Source organism: Echinops telfairi, unplaced genomic scaffold (genome assembly GCF_000313985.2).
Source record: "Echinops telfairi isolate 266 unplaced genomic scaffold, ASM31398v2 ScPeMD7_9;HRSCAF=40, whole genome shotgun sequence".
Classification (NCBI taxonomy): Eukaryota; Metazoa; Chordata; class Mammalia; order Afrosoricida; family Tenrecidae; genus Echinops; species Echinops telfairi.
Window position 1 is genome coordinate 68,387,747 of NW_022103906.1, and position 16,235 is coordinate 68,403,981.

General features: G+C 41.0%; 1 protein-coding gene across 1 annotated transcript; it reads right to left on the reverse strand.

The window, feature by feature from the left end:
* Positions 1-12,997: 12,997 nt before the first annotated feature.
* LOC101663448 (disintegrin and metalloproteinase domain-containing protein 21) lies at positions 12,998-15,334 on the reverse strand. The gene has a single exon (XM_004696451.2). The coding sequence runs from the start codon at positions 15,332-15,334 to the stop codon at positions 12,998-13,000; it is 2,337 nt and encodes a 778-aa protein (XP_004696508.2).
* Positions 15,335-16,235: the final 901 nt, after the last annotated feature.

Here is a 16,235-nt window from a genome sequence, read left to right on the forward strand (position 1 = left end):
GGGGGCATGTGTGTGTGTGTGTGTGTGTGTGTGTGTGTGTGTGTGAAGGCTGCTGACTTAGAAACTCTACAGGCAGTTCTGTTCAGTCCTGAAGGGTTGCTATGTGTCAGATTTCACTACAACAACAAGCTTGTTTTTGTTCTAGCATGCATTTGTTCTTCTGTCAGTAAAGTTCTAGTAGAGTCCTACTTTTATTACACACACACACACACACACACACACAAATTAAGAACAGCAGACTACAAATCTCCTTAAATCATTGTCTGACATCATCTTTTTATCTTAAACATAAATTTCAAATTCTCATTTTTGATAGCAAGATAGTTAATTTTATTCAAGAATCAGCAGTCTATAATTGAAAAAAAAATATGACATTTAGGCCAAATTCTACCCAAACATTGTATCTAAAATTAGATAAAGTAACATTTCACTGAATCCCTCTGGGTCTCGGTTTTATCTGTAAAATTATGGAATTGGCACACATTCATAAGAACCCTGACATATCTAGATGTCTCCATTTAAAAATGTGTTAATTGAATTCTTACTTGAAAAATTATTTGAAATATATCACCAGTTCAGTACTCTACTTGCTTTTTCTTCACTTTTAGTATTATTCAAAGTTTTAATATATATATTAAATTATATATATATATAAAAAACAGAAAATTTCTTGGATTTGGGAGACTGATATTAATTCATACCCCAAAGGTAGAGCAGTGTATATAACAGGAACTGGGAAAAAATCAATAAAATAAACCAATTAAGCCCAGAAAGAACTTAGAATCTGAGGTAACAGAGAATGTAAGGTTTCCAGTAATCCACATTACTTGTTTGGATATGTAGCTAGAGAAAGGCGGGGAGTGATGGAGCCTGGATTTCACAGCTGAATGAGGAGGGCTGTCTAACCAAAAGACAGGAAACCTTAGGAGAAGGTGAACTGCTGTGAGAGGGAGACCCTTCCTTCCTTAGTGTTGGACAGGTTGAGGTTGGGTCATGTCATGACATGCATATAGATGTCAATAGAAAAGTTGACATGGTTATACAGTCTAAAGAAAGTACATTGCTTGATTTTATTTACAAATAAAATAGTAAATGAACTGAACAGTTGCATAACATTTGCTAGGAATTGTGCATAATTTGAAGAGATTTAAGCAGAATATAACATTCTGGGGCAATGTAAGGTATAGGCTGAAGAAGGTGAGGTCAGGAAATGAATGACAAATAAGCTTCAGTGTTTGTTGTCTAGTTTTATAAACGTTACAACTCTGGGTCTCCTATGGGACAGTTTAACTCTGTTCTACAAGGTTACTCTGAAGCACAAGAAAATGGATGGCAGGTGGGTTTTTGTTGTTTGTTGAAGAATGTGTCCTTTGAGTAAGAACAATTTCAGTGCAGGGGACTATGCACTCAGCTGCCAACCACAATCTGCAGTTCAAACGCATCAGCCACTGCATGGGACAAAGATGAAGCCGACTGCGCCCATACAGCTCTAAAGTCCCAGAAACACAGAGGGAAGTCCTACCCTACACCATGGGGTCACTAGGGGTCTGACGTGACTCAGTGGTACTTAATTTGGTTTTTAAGGTAAACGATGCCGTCTCTCATTAGAAAGAGACATCATCAGGAGATAAAACCAGACAGAATTGTAAGGTGAGCACACTTTTCAAGATGAGTCACTGAGAAAAAGATATAGGCAAGAGATAAATGGGGAGTACTGTATGTACTCAAGTATAAGCCAAGGCACCTAATTTCACCACAAAAACTGTGGGGCTTTTTCAGCATAAAAATGTGTTGAAAAAACTCAGCTTATACTCGGGTATATATGGTAAGTATTTCAATAGAGTTTTGTGCTTGTTTATTAAATTGGAGCATCTTGAGCGTGTTTAAATTTCTGGTGGAAAAGAACGAGGTAGGAAAGTCAAAAATATAGTAATTATGTGGTATAATACATGGAACATTCTCAGTAAGAATTTTGGACTATTCGGGATCCTGACTACTAGTGGCAGGGTAACTTAACAGAGAAATGGAACTTCCCGCACTGTAACCAAAGAAAGGAAAATATCAATGGACATCATCAAACACACTAATGGTTATAGAAAAGAGTAGCAATGTAAATTGCCATTTACATTGGAGCTAGATGATCTGTTAGAAGTATGAAGAATGGTGCTATTATTGTTGTTGAGGTGGTTAGGTGCCAGGGAGTTGATTTGAATTCATAGGGAACCCCAGGCACCATGGAGAATGCAACACCACTGGGTCCTGTGCCACCCTCACAAGTGTTGTCATGGCTGAGCCCATTGCTGCAGCCGTGGTGTCACTCCATCTTTATGATATTAGTAGTCATAAAATCAGCTCCAACTTTATAACAAGAACAAAATGTTGCCCCGTTCGGTATTATCTTTATAATCATTGCTGTTGTTGGTGATGCATTACGAAGGACAGGGGCTGAAAATAATGACGATAAAGTTGGATTAACTAAGGAAGCAGAGAGTTTCTGTAGAAGCCACAGGTTGCAGAAACAGCACATTGAGGGGAACGTACTGTAAAAATCACTCATGATGTATAAACCCTATGTCTCAATTGTTTTTGAGAGAACAAACTGGCCCCTCAAGAAAGACTGGGCTCAATGGATTTAAAAGACATGTACAGCAAGGACACAAAAGACCGCTTAGAACTCAACACCAAACCCACTGCCACTGAGTCAATTCTGAGTCGTAGCATCTTGTAGGACAAGGGAGAAGTGTCTCTGTGCGTACCTGAAATTGCATCTCTTTACAAGCATAGAAAGCCTCATCTTTCTCCTGCAGAGTGGCTGGCGATTTCAAACCCCTGACCTTCCAGTTTGGCCCATGATGCATAACCCCCAGCACTGTCAGGTACCACTCTAACTCAAAACACCAAACTCACTGCCATCGAGTCAATTCCAACTTCTAGGATTCCACAGGACAGGACAGAACTGTCCCTGTGAGTTTCTGGGATTATAACTTTTGGGAATAGAAACCCCAGTCTTTCTGAGCAGCAGGTAGTTTTGAACAGCTGACCTTGCAGTTAGCCCAATACTTACCGCCTGGAATGATAGTACCAGCACAAACACAGGGTTCTGAGAATAAAGAAGTTGTGCACATGCCACCTAGTTGTGTTAAATATCCCAGACACCCTTACTACAAATTCCATTGTGAATTTTTGCACTCCAAATTGGCCCAGCATTGCAAACACACCCACTGAAAAGGAGGCCCAGGAAAGAGTTCATCGGCTGCATGACGCCCAAACTGTCCAAACAAGGAGCCTTACCCCAAGAAACAATCATGATTCTTGATGAGAGAATAGCCCTACTAAAGACCCTTCCGTTTGTAAGCTCTGAGAGACACTGCAGCTTTTAGTGTGTCTTCCCTGCCAGGCCTCTATTTGTCAATAAAGGTTCTAATGCACTTTCCATGTGTGTTTTGTTTCCATCCCTGAGCAGTAACCTGGCTCTTCCCAGAGTGCTCCTGTTGGAGAAAGACTTAGTGTTGCATTGAAGGTGTGTTTTATTCTTTTATTTCCTACCTTTCCTTTGTCTTTAATGACTTAGACTACTTCTTTTAAATGTCTACAGGGCCAAACCCTTTGAAGTTTCAAGGAGGTTTGAGTCCTTGATCTTTTTTGCTTGAATGAAGTTTGGTTTCTCAGTTCTTAAAGTAAAAATTGTGGCCTACTGAAGTATTCGAGGTAGTCCAGCCCAGAACAGATCACCCTGAACATGACCCATTCTGAGAACAGTTCCTTTTATCGCTTCCAGGTTCAAGTCATGTACACGTTCACTCATAGTTTAGTCTTCCACCTTTTGTGTTTGAATGAAGTTGATTCCTTGGGTCTTAAGAATCGCACCGTCTTGAACGGCACCACTCTGGAGTCCCTCTCCCCTTGCTGACCTGTTTGTCTTCCTTCTTGCTTGTAGGTTGGTGCTTTCTGAGCCTGATTTTTCTTTCCTTTGCCATCTCTGCTCATCCTTAAGTAGACAAGCTTCTTGTACCTTCTGTGATTTTGGTTCTGTATCCTAAACTCTAGCTCTTGATCTGTAGGTTAGTTCTGGTGACTCTTGTCAAACTTTCCCCTCCCTTGTCCATGATCTTGATGCCTGTCTTCAGTGGAAGAAGGCTGTTCTTCATGTTTTCCATTCTCTCTAGTCTAGAGTGTTGACCTTTCTGGGGAATTCCTTATGCCCTTTGTAACAGAAGCACTCATTTTCTCTTTTCCACCCTCCATTATTAGGGCCAGAGGGGAAAATCTTACAAAGGCTGGGTGTTCTGTGGCTCATGTCTCCACCACAGGATTTTATTTTTGAACACATAATTCATGTTCCCCACAGAGGTACACAATGCCCTCTTGGGTGGCTGAGATATCAGTTAATAAGACATACTTTGGATAACTTATTTTCTTATGACCATTCAGGGATGCTTATGATTTCTATCTTCTCTTATGCTATGAGAAGTATTTTGAACCTCCCTTTATGAATTTCCTAATTATTGGTATCCATCCCTCCTCTGTATCCCAAATTAGACTTCTATGTCAACAGAATTCTATAGCAGAATTCTATTAGCCACTTCTCGTCTAAAAGTATTTTAGTCCCCTTCTGTTTCACAGTGAAGCCTGTGATCAGGGTTCAGATAGTTTTGCGCTTACTTGGGCCAACTCTGCCTTTTGATCAAGTAGGCAGTATCGTCAGAGTTTGCCCCTATCTCTTGTGAATCAAAGTTCTTCGCTAGTCATTAAGATTCTGTCAAATGATATGGAAGAAGCACACCAGCCTACCCCTACACGATCACTGAAGACAAAGCGGCTGTATAAGCAAATGCGGTGAAGAAAACTGATGGTGCCCGGCTGTCAAAAGCTATAGAATCTAGGATCCTATAAGCTGGAAGATAAACAAGTGGCCATCTAGATGAGAAACAAAAAAATCCACATGGAAGAAGCACACCAGCCTGTGAGATTACAAGGCATCGAAGGGATCAGGGATCAGGCATCGAAGACCAAAAAAAAAATAAAAAAATCATAGCATTGTGAATGAGGGGGAGTGTGGAATGGGGACCTAGGGCCCATCTGTTGGAAATTGGACATCCCCTTGCAGAAGGGCTGTGGGGTGAAGACAAGCCAGTCAGGGTGCAGTGTAGCAATGATGAAAGATACAATTTTCCTCTAGTTCTTAAATGCTTCCTCCCCTCCTCCCACCCACTATCATGATCCCAATTCTACCTTACAAATCCGGCTAGACCAGAGGATGTACACTGGTACAGGCAGGAACTGGAAACACAGGGAATCTAGGACAGATGAACCCCTCAGGACCAGTGGTGAGAGTGGCGATACTGGAAGGGTGGAGGGAAGGTGAGGGAGAAAGGGGGAACAGATTACAAGGATCTACATATAACCTCCTCCCTGGGAGACAGACAGCAGAGAAGTGGGTGAAGGGAGATTTCGGATGGTGTAAGATATGACAAAATAATAATAACTTATAAGTTATCAAGGGTTCATGAGGGTTGGGGTGTGGACGCCATTACAAGATGGCGCCGGACTGCGCCCGCATTGTCAGAGCTGAGCTGTAAACAAGCTTGTTGCGCATGCGCATGCGCTGCCAGCCGCTCGCTACGCATTATCACATTGCACCAATCCTGGTAGGACACGTCACCGAGCAGGGTATTTATACCCGGGGTTTTAGGAGCTTGGGGTCTTCCGCAGCTGACTTCGGGCTCAGAAGCAGCGTCAATAAACTTCGCAGATTGCATCTACCAGAAGGGTCCTGACCATTCTTGTCTTGGTCCGTGCTGCGCCGTATCATCCGCGCCACATTGGGGGACCGGGGAAGGAGGGGTAAAAATGAGGAGCTGATACCAAGGGCTCACGTAGAAAGCAAATGTTTTGAGGATAATGATGGCAACATATGTACAAATGTGCTTGAAACAATGGATGTATATATGTATGGATGGATTGAGATAAGAATTGTATGAGCCCGCAATAAAATTATTTTTTAAAAAGTTAAAAGATTCTGTCAAACGTAGCTGAAAGGAGCCATTATTGTAAATAATACATCAATTTTAGAAGCACCTGAGGTTTGCACCCCTTTATTTGTGGATGTTTTATTGTTGGTAATTAGTTGGAGACCAAGATGGGGAGAAGCTGTAGCATTGTTAAGATTCTCCCTGGGGACAACTTCCGTCCCATTAGAATGATCTCCCTACAGAAGTGTTTTAGAGAAAGAAATTGATATTTTTCCCCCTGCAACAGAGTTTCCAGTATAGCCTTGGGAATCTGGGCCAATGGCTGTGAAATGGCTCTCTCTCTCTTTCAATAAGATTTTGCAACTAGACTTATATTGAAAAAGCAAGACACAACTGGGAGAAATTTCCTCTGTCAAAATTGTTACGGCCTGACATCAACATTCAGAAGAGGAGAAGGGCTAATGCATGAGGTCGCAGAGAAGGGACAGCTCCAAGATTTGCTTTGCAAACCAGAAACAGGTGGCGCTCCTGAGGACCTCCTCTAGTGGACCTTGCTTATATGAGGCAAACAAAAAACATTTTTCTGTGAATCTAGACCCCAACCATCCTCAGGAACCTCCGGAGGTCTAAATGTTCCTCTTCAAACTCTGAGTCTTGTTCTATAAATTGTCCTTGCACTTCTCCTCCCTATGAGTACTAGCCCTCTCCCCCACCCCGACTACCTCTACTATATAACTGTTCCTTCCGTCTCAAGACCCAGAGACTGAATATGGACACTCACCAGTAGGACTCAGGTCACAGGTAAAATTCATACAATCTGTACATTTCACTAATACCTTGGGTTCTGAAATGGATCCCCTAAAAAAAGTGGCAAGTGCTACTGGAAATAGGGGTGGCAAGGGAACGTGTCCCCTTTTCTATGTCAGAACTAAGCCAAGGTAAGGAAAGGTTAGAAAATGTGTCTGTGGACTCAAAAAAGTTTAGAGACAAATTTTGAAAAACTGTGCCTCAATTTTACTTTCACCTGAAGAAATATTGAGACAATCCTGATCCTGTTTTGCTCACTTGATGAGAATTATAAGATTAAAACCAAAGCGAGGGAGTATGTGGATGAGGTGCACAAGGCTAATCCCACATCAGCCTTGTTAGTACCAGGATGAGCTGTGGCGCCAGATCACAACCCAGAGTGGGAAAAAATGATATCGGTGAGGATGGTGATCAGGGCAAACATCTAGTAACATGCATACTTGAGAGTATTAAGAGATGTGTAACAAAAGCTATTAATGATAATAAAATTAAAGAAGTTACCCAGAGGAGAAATGACAGAGGCAGGCTGACGGTGGCATTAAGAAAGTATATTAATGTGGACCTTGAATCTGACACTGAGAAAGCTGTCTTGGACATTCACTTTTTATCCCAGACATGTCCCAGGCATTAGGAGAAAAGTAAGGAAAATTGACTTGCGACCTGACACCCCCTTGACTAAATTAATAAAAATTAATAAAATGGTCTTAATAACAGAGATAAGGCAAAAAATGGAGGGAAGAAAGAAGACAGAGAAAGGAACTCACCTACTGGCAGTCACTTTAATCCAGCCAGAAATCTTTAGGTCTCTTTGACCTGGAGATAGCCCATCTGGCTTTTGAGGTAGAGGCAGAGGCAGATGAAGAAGCTATAAGGTTTAAAAGCCCTCCCTAGTGGCAGACAACGTGATTTGTCTGCCAGCTCGTCATTCCGCGATGTCTTGTGTGTCAATGTCTTGTGTGTGATGTCTTGTGTGTCGCTGTGATGCTGAAAGCTATGTCACTGGTATTTCAAACGCCAACAGAGTCACCCAGAGTGAATAGGTTTCCGTCGAGCTGCCAGACTAAGAACAAAATATGAAGAAGGAATTGGCTGCCCACTTCAAAGGAAGGAATCTCTGCCAGCCTTATGCAGAACTTGGAAGCGTTGGCAGTTACCGAAGGCCTAATGAAAAGGATGAATGTCAGAGACAGGGTCAGAGGATGAGCCCTTTGAACCTGACCACACTAGAAATGACTGTGAGGCAGAGTTCTCACAGTGTCAGCCATGGTGACATGAATGGAGTAAAACCTGTGGCAGTGGAACCTTCAGGATCATCATTTGCTGATGGGGCATCTGTTCCCCAAAAGTAAGGTGAACAGCTACATGAAACTGCTGATTGGGCCTTGGAATGTGCAAAGTATGAATTTAGGAATATTGGAAGTCATCCAAAATGAAATGGAAAGCATAAAAATCAATATGCTAGGCATTAGTGAGCTGAAATGGACTGGGATTGGACATTATGAATCAGAAAATCTTATGTTACTATACCGAGAATAACATAATCAAGAGGAATGGCATGGCATACATTGTCAAAAAGGACATTGCAATTTCAATCAGGAAGTACAATGTTGTCTATGATACAATTATATCTATCTACCTCCAAGGAAATCCAATCAATACAACTATTTTTCAAATGTATGCACCAACCACAAAAGCTAGTAATGAAAAAATTAAAGAATTCTACCAAGGACTTCAATTGGAAATTGATCACCATGCAATCAAGATGCATGATACATTTTGGTGATTAGAATGCAAATTTTGGAAACAAAGAGGACAGAACAGTGATTGGAAAATATGAACTTGGTGATGGAAACTGAGATTGCATAATGGAGTTTTGAAAAATCAACTACTTGTTCATAGAAAATACCTTTTTGTGACAACACAAAAGGTGACAGTACATATGTACTTCTCCGGATGGAAAACACAGAAATCAACTCAATTGTATCTGTGGAAGGAGACATTGGAGAAACTGATGTTCAGCAGCTGACAGCAGGTCAGGGAGGGCCTGACTATGGAAAAAACCATCAGTTGCTGATATGTAATTTCAGGATAAGACTGAAGAAAATGAAATGAGTCCTCAAGAGCCAAAATACGACCTTGAGTCTATGTCACCTGAATTTTGAGATATCTCAAGAACATGTTTGCCAAATTGAACATTAATGATAGAAGATCAGATGAGCTGTGAAAGTACATAAAGACCATCATTCATGAAAGCAAGAGGCCAATAAAAGACAGGAACAAAAGAAAATATTAATTTGGATTTCAGAAGAGACTCTGAAACTTGCTTTTAATCATAGGCAAATGGATGAAATGATGAAGTCAAAGAGCAGAATAGAAATTTCAAAGGGCAGCCTGAGAAGACAAAATATTATAATGAAATGTGAAAAGGCCTAGAATTAGAAAAACAAAAAGGGAAGAACTCACCCAGAATATCTTAAATTGAAAGATTTCCAAAAAAAATTCAAGCCTGGGGTTGCAATCTTGAAAGAGTCTATGGACAAAATATTGAATGATGCAGGAAGCATCAGGAGAAGATAGAAAGAATACACAGAGCCACCATACCAGAAAACAAAACCAGGAAAACCTACTCAACATTTCACCGTGTCAAGAGGTAGCATATGAGCACAAACCATGCTGAAGACATTCAAACTCACAGAATGCATAAGCAAAAAACCAGGCTCCAGGAATTGGTGGAATGCCAACTGAAATGTTTCACCAAGCTGTTGAGGCACAGGGAGCACTCACGCTTGGGAAATTTGGGAGATAGCACCTTGGTCAACTGATTGGAAGAGATCCATAGTTGTGCCCATTCTAATGAAAGGTGACCCAACAGAATGCTCAAACTGTAGTACAGAAAAATTGATATCACATGCAAGTAAAATGTTGCTGAAGATCATCCAACAAGAGTTGCAGCAGTACAATGACAGAGAGCAGCCAGAGTTTTAGGCCAAATTCAGCAGAGGACATGGAACAAGGGATTTCACTGCTGATGTGAATGGACTTTGACATTCACAAGTAGGATGCTTATTTGTATTTAATTGATGATGCTGAGACATTCGACTATGTTGACCACAATGAATATGGATAACCTTGAGAAGAATGAGAATTCCAGAACACTTCATTGTGCTCATTCATAATCTAAACATGGATCAAGAGGCAGTTGTGTGAACAGAACAAAGCAATGTTTCATGCTTTAAAATCAAGAAAGGTGTGTGTCAGAATTGTATCATCTCACCACATCTATTCAGTTTTTATGCTAAGGAAATAATCAAAGAAGCTGTATTCCATGAAGAAGAATTGGAGGAAGGCTTATTAACCTCCAGAGATGTGAAGATCATGTGCACACCTTGCTAATTGAAAGTGAGTGTGACTTGAAGCACTTGCTGATTGAAAACCAAAGATTGAAACCTTCGATATGGATTACCACTTAATGTAAACACGACCACATACCAACAAGTTGACCAATAGGTAACATCATGATAAATGGAGAAATGCTGAAGTTATCAAAGATTTTGTCTTGTCTGTGTCCACAATCAATGCTCAGGGAAGCAGCAGTGAAGAGATCAAAAGATGAGTTGCATGAGGCAAATCTGCTGTTTAAGACCTCTTTAAAGTATTGAAAAGCAAGGATGTTACTTTGAGGACTAAGGTGTGCCTGACCCAAGCCATGGTGTTTTCAACTGCCTCATATGCATGTGAAAGTTGGACACCAAACAGAAGTTTGAAGAAGAATTGATGTATTTTAATGGTGGTGCTGGTGAATAGTATTGGAAGTACTATGGGCTTCTTAAAGGACAAACAAATCTGTCTTGGAAGAAGCAAGACCAGAGTCCTCCTTCTTAATGGCAAATATGGTAAGACTTCGTCTTTCATATTTTGGACATATTATTAGGAAAGACTAGTCCCAAAGTACTATGGGCTGCTTAAAGGACAAACAAATCTGTCTTGGAAGAAGCAAAACCAGGGTCCTCCTTCTTACTGGTAAATATGGTAAGATTTCAACTTTCATATTTTGGACATATTGTTAGGAAAGACCAGTCCCGAGAGAAGGACATCACTTGGTAAAAAGGAAAGGCAGCTTAAAAGGGGCAGGCCCTCAATGAGATGGATTGACACAGTTGCTGCTGCAATGAGCTCAGGCATCGTTGTAAGGATGGTGCAGTGTAAGATCATGTAGTGACTGTCTCTTATCTTTCAAATCAAGTGGGTTCAAGAAGGTACGCTCTAAAGAGAAAACTTACACACAAAAGAGACAAACAAAAGTTAGGACAGCATAGATGCTCCAGGTCCCAGAACTTTATTAGGGGCGAGCTTATATAGTCTTTAGGTCACATAGCCAGCATGCTCATGATCGGATTACACAAAGGGCAATGAATAATTCTTGAGGCATATAAGGAAGCATTAACACTTCAGTGTTGTTATACACAGATGGCAGGGAAGGATGAGGCTGAGAACATGAAGTAACTGGTAAGCCTGTCGGTGGCTGCTTTCTTCAGCCTTTGCCAGGGAACAGGAGGCAAAGGTCTGTTTTATCTCAGGCAGAGAGACAGACCAACAGCTGATCAAACAGCTCCCCAGAATGAGCTGTCAGCATCCTTTCATGACTTGGGCCATGAAAGGTAGTGGCCCTATTTGTTTGCCTAAGGAACAAACAACTCCCACCCACCCACCCAAAGTGCAGGCTGGGGCAGTTGCAGTTCTGTTGTGCATAGTGTTGCGATGGGTCAGAACTGACTGGAGGCCATCTAACCACATCACTACTTTAAGATGTAACTAGTAGTCAGAAAATTTGGTCTACCAAGACTTATTTTTATATAAGAACATTTAAAAATGTAACTTAAATACTATATATAATGCACTAAGTGTTACTGGAATTTTTTTTGTCTTTTACCAAGAGGGCAATATTCTCTGGTTAGATACAGAGGCAATGCTTGAGATCTTTATTAGCAGCTGTTTGGAGGAAGGGACGAGAAAGATTAACTTTCTACTCCTGTAAAGAGTTACAGTCTTTAAGACTGACCGAAGTCCTAGCCTGTCCTATAGGGTCACCATGAATCAGAATTGGTTCAAAGGCAGTGGGTTGGGTTTGGTTTGAGGAGGAAGGTAGCCATATAACCATTACAGTCAACGTATTGGCTTCCCGGCCCACATATGTGTGAGGGGATCGAGAGAGTCTCACTGGGCACATACGATTCGTGAAACTTCTGTCCAACATGCTTCTATTCTCACCAGATGACATGAGGTGGATTCTGGAGAATGTGGTCCTGAGGGTCTACAAATGGCACCGGTACCCAGGCGCTGAGGCAATATCAATATAAAATACCTTAAGGACTTTGGTGACGGAGATAGCCTGACTCTGGGCGGGTCTCTGAATTCTCATTCCAAGGGGACCTCTCTCACCTCTGTCCTCGTAGAGTTATCTCTACTTGTGCTGGTCTCAAATGGTAAAAATTATGATTTTTATGACAAGTGTTATTATCCTTTCTTTTCTGATTTTGACCTTGAAGAATTTCTAAGGTTAAACACTTCCCTGTGGTGGAAAATAAAATGAAACAAATGCAAAATCTCATACTGCAATCTCATGGTCTTTGTAGGTGGTTCAAAGTGCCTACATCAGACTCCTAAGATATAGTCACTGGCCAACTTTGCTTGTGTATCTGAGGTTTACAGTGTTCTGTTTCTGAGAGTTGAAAACATAGGAATAGTCTTGGTTTTCAGTCTGCTGTTTTCAACACTGGTACTGAGGCAGCATGGAATAACCATGAATCAACCAGTACCTTCACCTTTCCAATCTCCACATAGCATCCTATCTTGCCGAAACTATTAGTAGTACTGGCAAAGGAGACATTTGATTTATGACTTTCCATTCTCGGTGTGATAGTGAAATCAATAGAAGAAGAGAGTTTGCAGCTGAGAAAAAAACATCTTCAACCCTTCATACCTGTCATGTGTTATGTTTTATTCATGAAACAAAAAAATGTCTAACTTCATAAAAATTCACTTAAAGTTGATTAAAATAATTAAGAATGTTTAGGAATGGCTAGCAATTACTTTTGCCTAATGATTTTTTATGGTCGTGAAATAGAATATTCGTATGAGATTTTCTGTCTAGGGTCTCTGACACATTTCAACTGACAGAAGACTAAGCTGAAGATATAACAAGTTTAATAAGGACTTCGTCAATTTTCAGGAAATACGGTTGGTGGCTCTTGTTTTTCTGTCTGTTGTTCACTGATTCCTTCTGAAGAAAGGGAAGGTTTCTCTTCTTTTTCTTGGATTCTGTCTGAAGGGTTTAAAGGTTCTTCGTTTGTTTTTCTTTCTTTCTGTTTGTAGGCTTTGAATCGCCTTCTTCTTTTGTGCTTTTTCCGAAGCAAATAAGCAGAAAAACAATAGCAACATAAGTAAAATAAAACAAAAAGCAAAAATGGGATTAGCAGGTATATTGTTGTATTCTTATGTTTTCTGAATTTTTCTTTTTTTTGTTTTCCAATCGGTGGACCACTGTCAAGACTACCTCCATTGCCTGGTATTAGGCAGTATGGTGGGGCCCAGTCCTGATTGCAATGGCAATGACCTTTGTTGTTGCAGACTCCCCTGTTTCTACAAGTGCTAGTTGAACAGTAACTTTTCAGGGTAGTCCTATCAACACACTTCTTGTTGATGCACATATGATTTGGGCCACACACTGTGCCATTTTTCACATCACCAATATCTGGTATGGTTATCCCCAAATGGTAGTCTGTTCCCCAGCAGATGGTACTGTTGAGAGAATTCGCTTGTACCGTAAAGTGTTCTCTCAGAGGGGGGATGTCTCTCACGTTCTCACACTGAACCCTTCCACACAGGATATCAGAGATATTGCATTTTACATATTTAGAGTTTTTCATGCCACAGTTACCAAATCGATCGCCTCGAGTGTTTACTTCTTTGTAGCACTCCTCCTTGGCACTCTTTGCAGGTTCCCCAAAAATCTCCCTGCACTGTAAGTTATGGGTACTACACGTTTTTTCGTAGCAATAGCCTCCTCCTTCACATGGCACCCCGTTCTGCACATATACATCTTCTGGACACTGATGGGATATTCCGTTGCACCACTCCGGAAGATCACAGGCATTGGCTTCTTGTCTACATAGTTCTCCAGTTGGCATGATCTTGCAGTATTTGCAGCAAAGTCCAAAAGCACATTCAGCTCGAGGATCCAGAGTGCAGTTGGACAGACAACAGGGATCGTTTACACAACGACGCATGGATCCACAGTCACACTCTTCTCCTTCTTCAACCACGCCATTACCACAGGACTTCAGGATAAAGATGGCCCGCGGGTCCGGTGTGTTGTACACACATGGCTTTTTGGCAACCACTTTCCACCAATTAGCATAGCTACAATTGCTGAATTTAGTACTAAATGATATGAACTCACTCATGACACAGTTCGTTTGTCCACATGCACACCATTCTTTATCTTGCCCTAACCCCAAAATGTGACCGATAGCACGAACCACGCTGGCTGCAAAATGTCCTACCTTAGAATGTTTGTAACTTAAAATTCCACAGTTGAGTGAATCCTTACACACCATGGCCAAATAAACAAAGCCAGTGAAATTACCCAAGGAATCGTTTGTAAATAGAAATGCGATGTCATGGTGAACACGGAAATTAAAGTTACTTTTTTTCCAAACACAAAAATCCTTCAAAACTGACTTTTTGTCATTTATTACAAATGGATTTCCTTCATTCCAGATTTCAATTGTTAATAAAGTGATGCGAATATCCATGGCACCATAAATTGAATCTACTGTATGGATAGTATTGAAAACAAACTCCTGCACTAATGAGCTATTGCTTTCGAAATGAAGGAATAGACCATGGTCTACCACCACAGCTAATTCTACAAACCAATTGTGGGTCCGCCCACCTTCATAAGCATGTCGCATCAGAGCATAATTATTACTCTCTTGAAACATCAATTGTCTCGAATCCTCTTCTTCTGTTAAACCAGAGCTGATGAAAGGAAATTGTGTTTCCTCAAAGTCCACTTTATATATCAGGTGTTCAAATGTGGAAGAAAGCCTTTTGGGCATGATTTCATATGTAAAGTTATCGATCTGTATCATTCCATGGAAGCCCCCCAAACAGTTATTAAGAACAACCAGAGATTCTGATTTCCCTTCTACATAGCCATGAAAGTAGCAGTCTTTCTGGACAAAAGGATGATCTTCCAGGAGAGCACCCTGGTCTGTGTAGGAGAACACAGGCAGGTGTCTGGATACCAAAAGCTTCTTAATCTTGATGTGCATGATGTATCTCTGACCTCCAAAATTCAGATGGTAGGAAAACCAGTCAGAAGCGTTCATGCTTGACCCTGAAACAGCTACCTTCAAGGGAATCGCCACTTCTGGGGAGGTTTGGTATTGAGGGTACCCCACCTGGGATAATTGAGAAAGGACTAGAAGTACCCCAAGCCTGAACAACCAGAGAGTGACCATCACATTCACTGGGCCTTTTCTCCCAGCCATTATGGGGCCATTGGCGAGAGCAGAGGAAGGTAGGGCAGGAGGCTCTGCTGGTTGGCCTTCTCCATCTGAGCTTTGGGTAGCAGGGCAGACCTTTAAAGATCTTTCTCTTGACAGAGGTGAAAATCACAGCATTAACACTAAAAGTGAAAAGAGAAGGGTCATTAATAAAAGGGTTCTGTATGAAAAGGGGAAAATGAGGGTAAAAGAAGAGGATATGACATAAAAAGGGATGTGTTTGGTTGTAGATATGAACCCTATATTTTAATATTGATATTAGTGAATAGCAAAGTGCGGGGTGAACAACAATGACAACAAAGGCTACTGGCATATTGTTCTCTAATAAGGAGACCTAGTGGCAGCATTGTGCAATCACTGGACTGATAACAAGGGTCAAACCCACCAGCCATTCTGCCATAGAATTTTCTATCTCAACACCGTCTAATTAGCACTATCTAATCAATTCTGACTCAAATTCTATCTCAACATCATCAAATCAACATCTGGTCCTTGATGACAGGAGAGAGCTGCCCCTGATGGCTTCGGAGTATGTAAGGTTTTTGTTTTGTTTTGTTTTTATAGGAGTAGAAAGCCTCGCCTTTCTCCTCCAGAGTCCTGGTGAATGGAAATCGCTAACCTTGCAGTTAGCTTTCCCAAAGTGTAACCCGCTCGGCTAGCAGAGCTCCCTCCATTAAAGAAAGATGAGGGCATTTCTCCCTGAAAAGATTTGAAGTCTCAGGAACGCTATATTCTATCATTATGAGTTTGAATTGATTCCGTGGCAAGAGATTTTTTTGGTCTTTGAAAAACATTTCCTTTCTCTAAATTATAAATATTTGTGAGCATTCAAGAAATGTTATTGTTGTTGTTATATCTGACTTCAGAATAGCTCTAAGACTCAGGG

Bases quoted from the DNA above. Each gene is read 5' to 3' on its own strand.
- LOC101663448 (XM_004696451.2), bottom strand. From the start codon at position 15,334: ATGGCTGGGAGAAAAGGCCCAGTGAATGTGATGGTCACTCTCTGGTTG.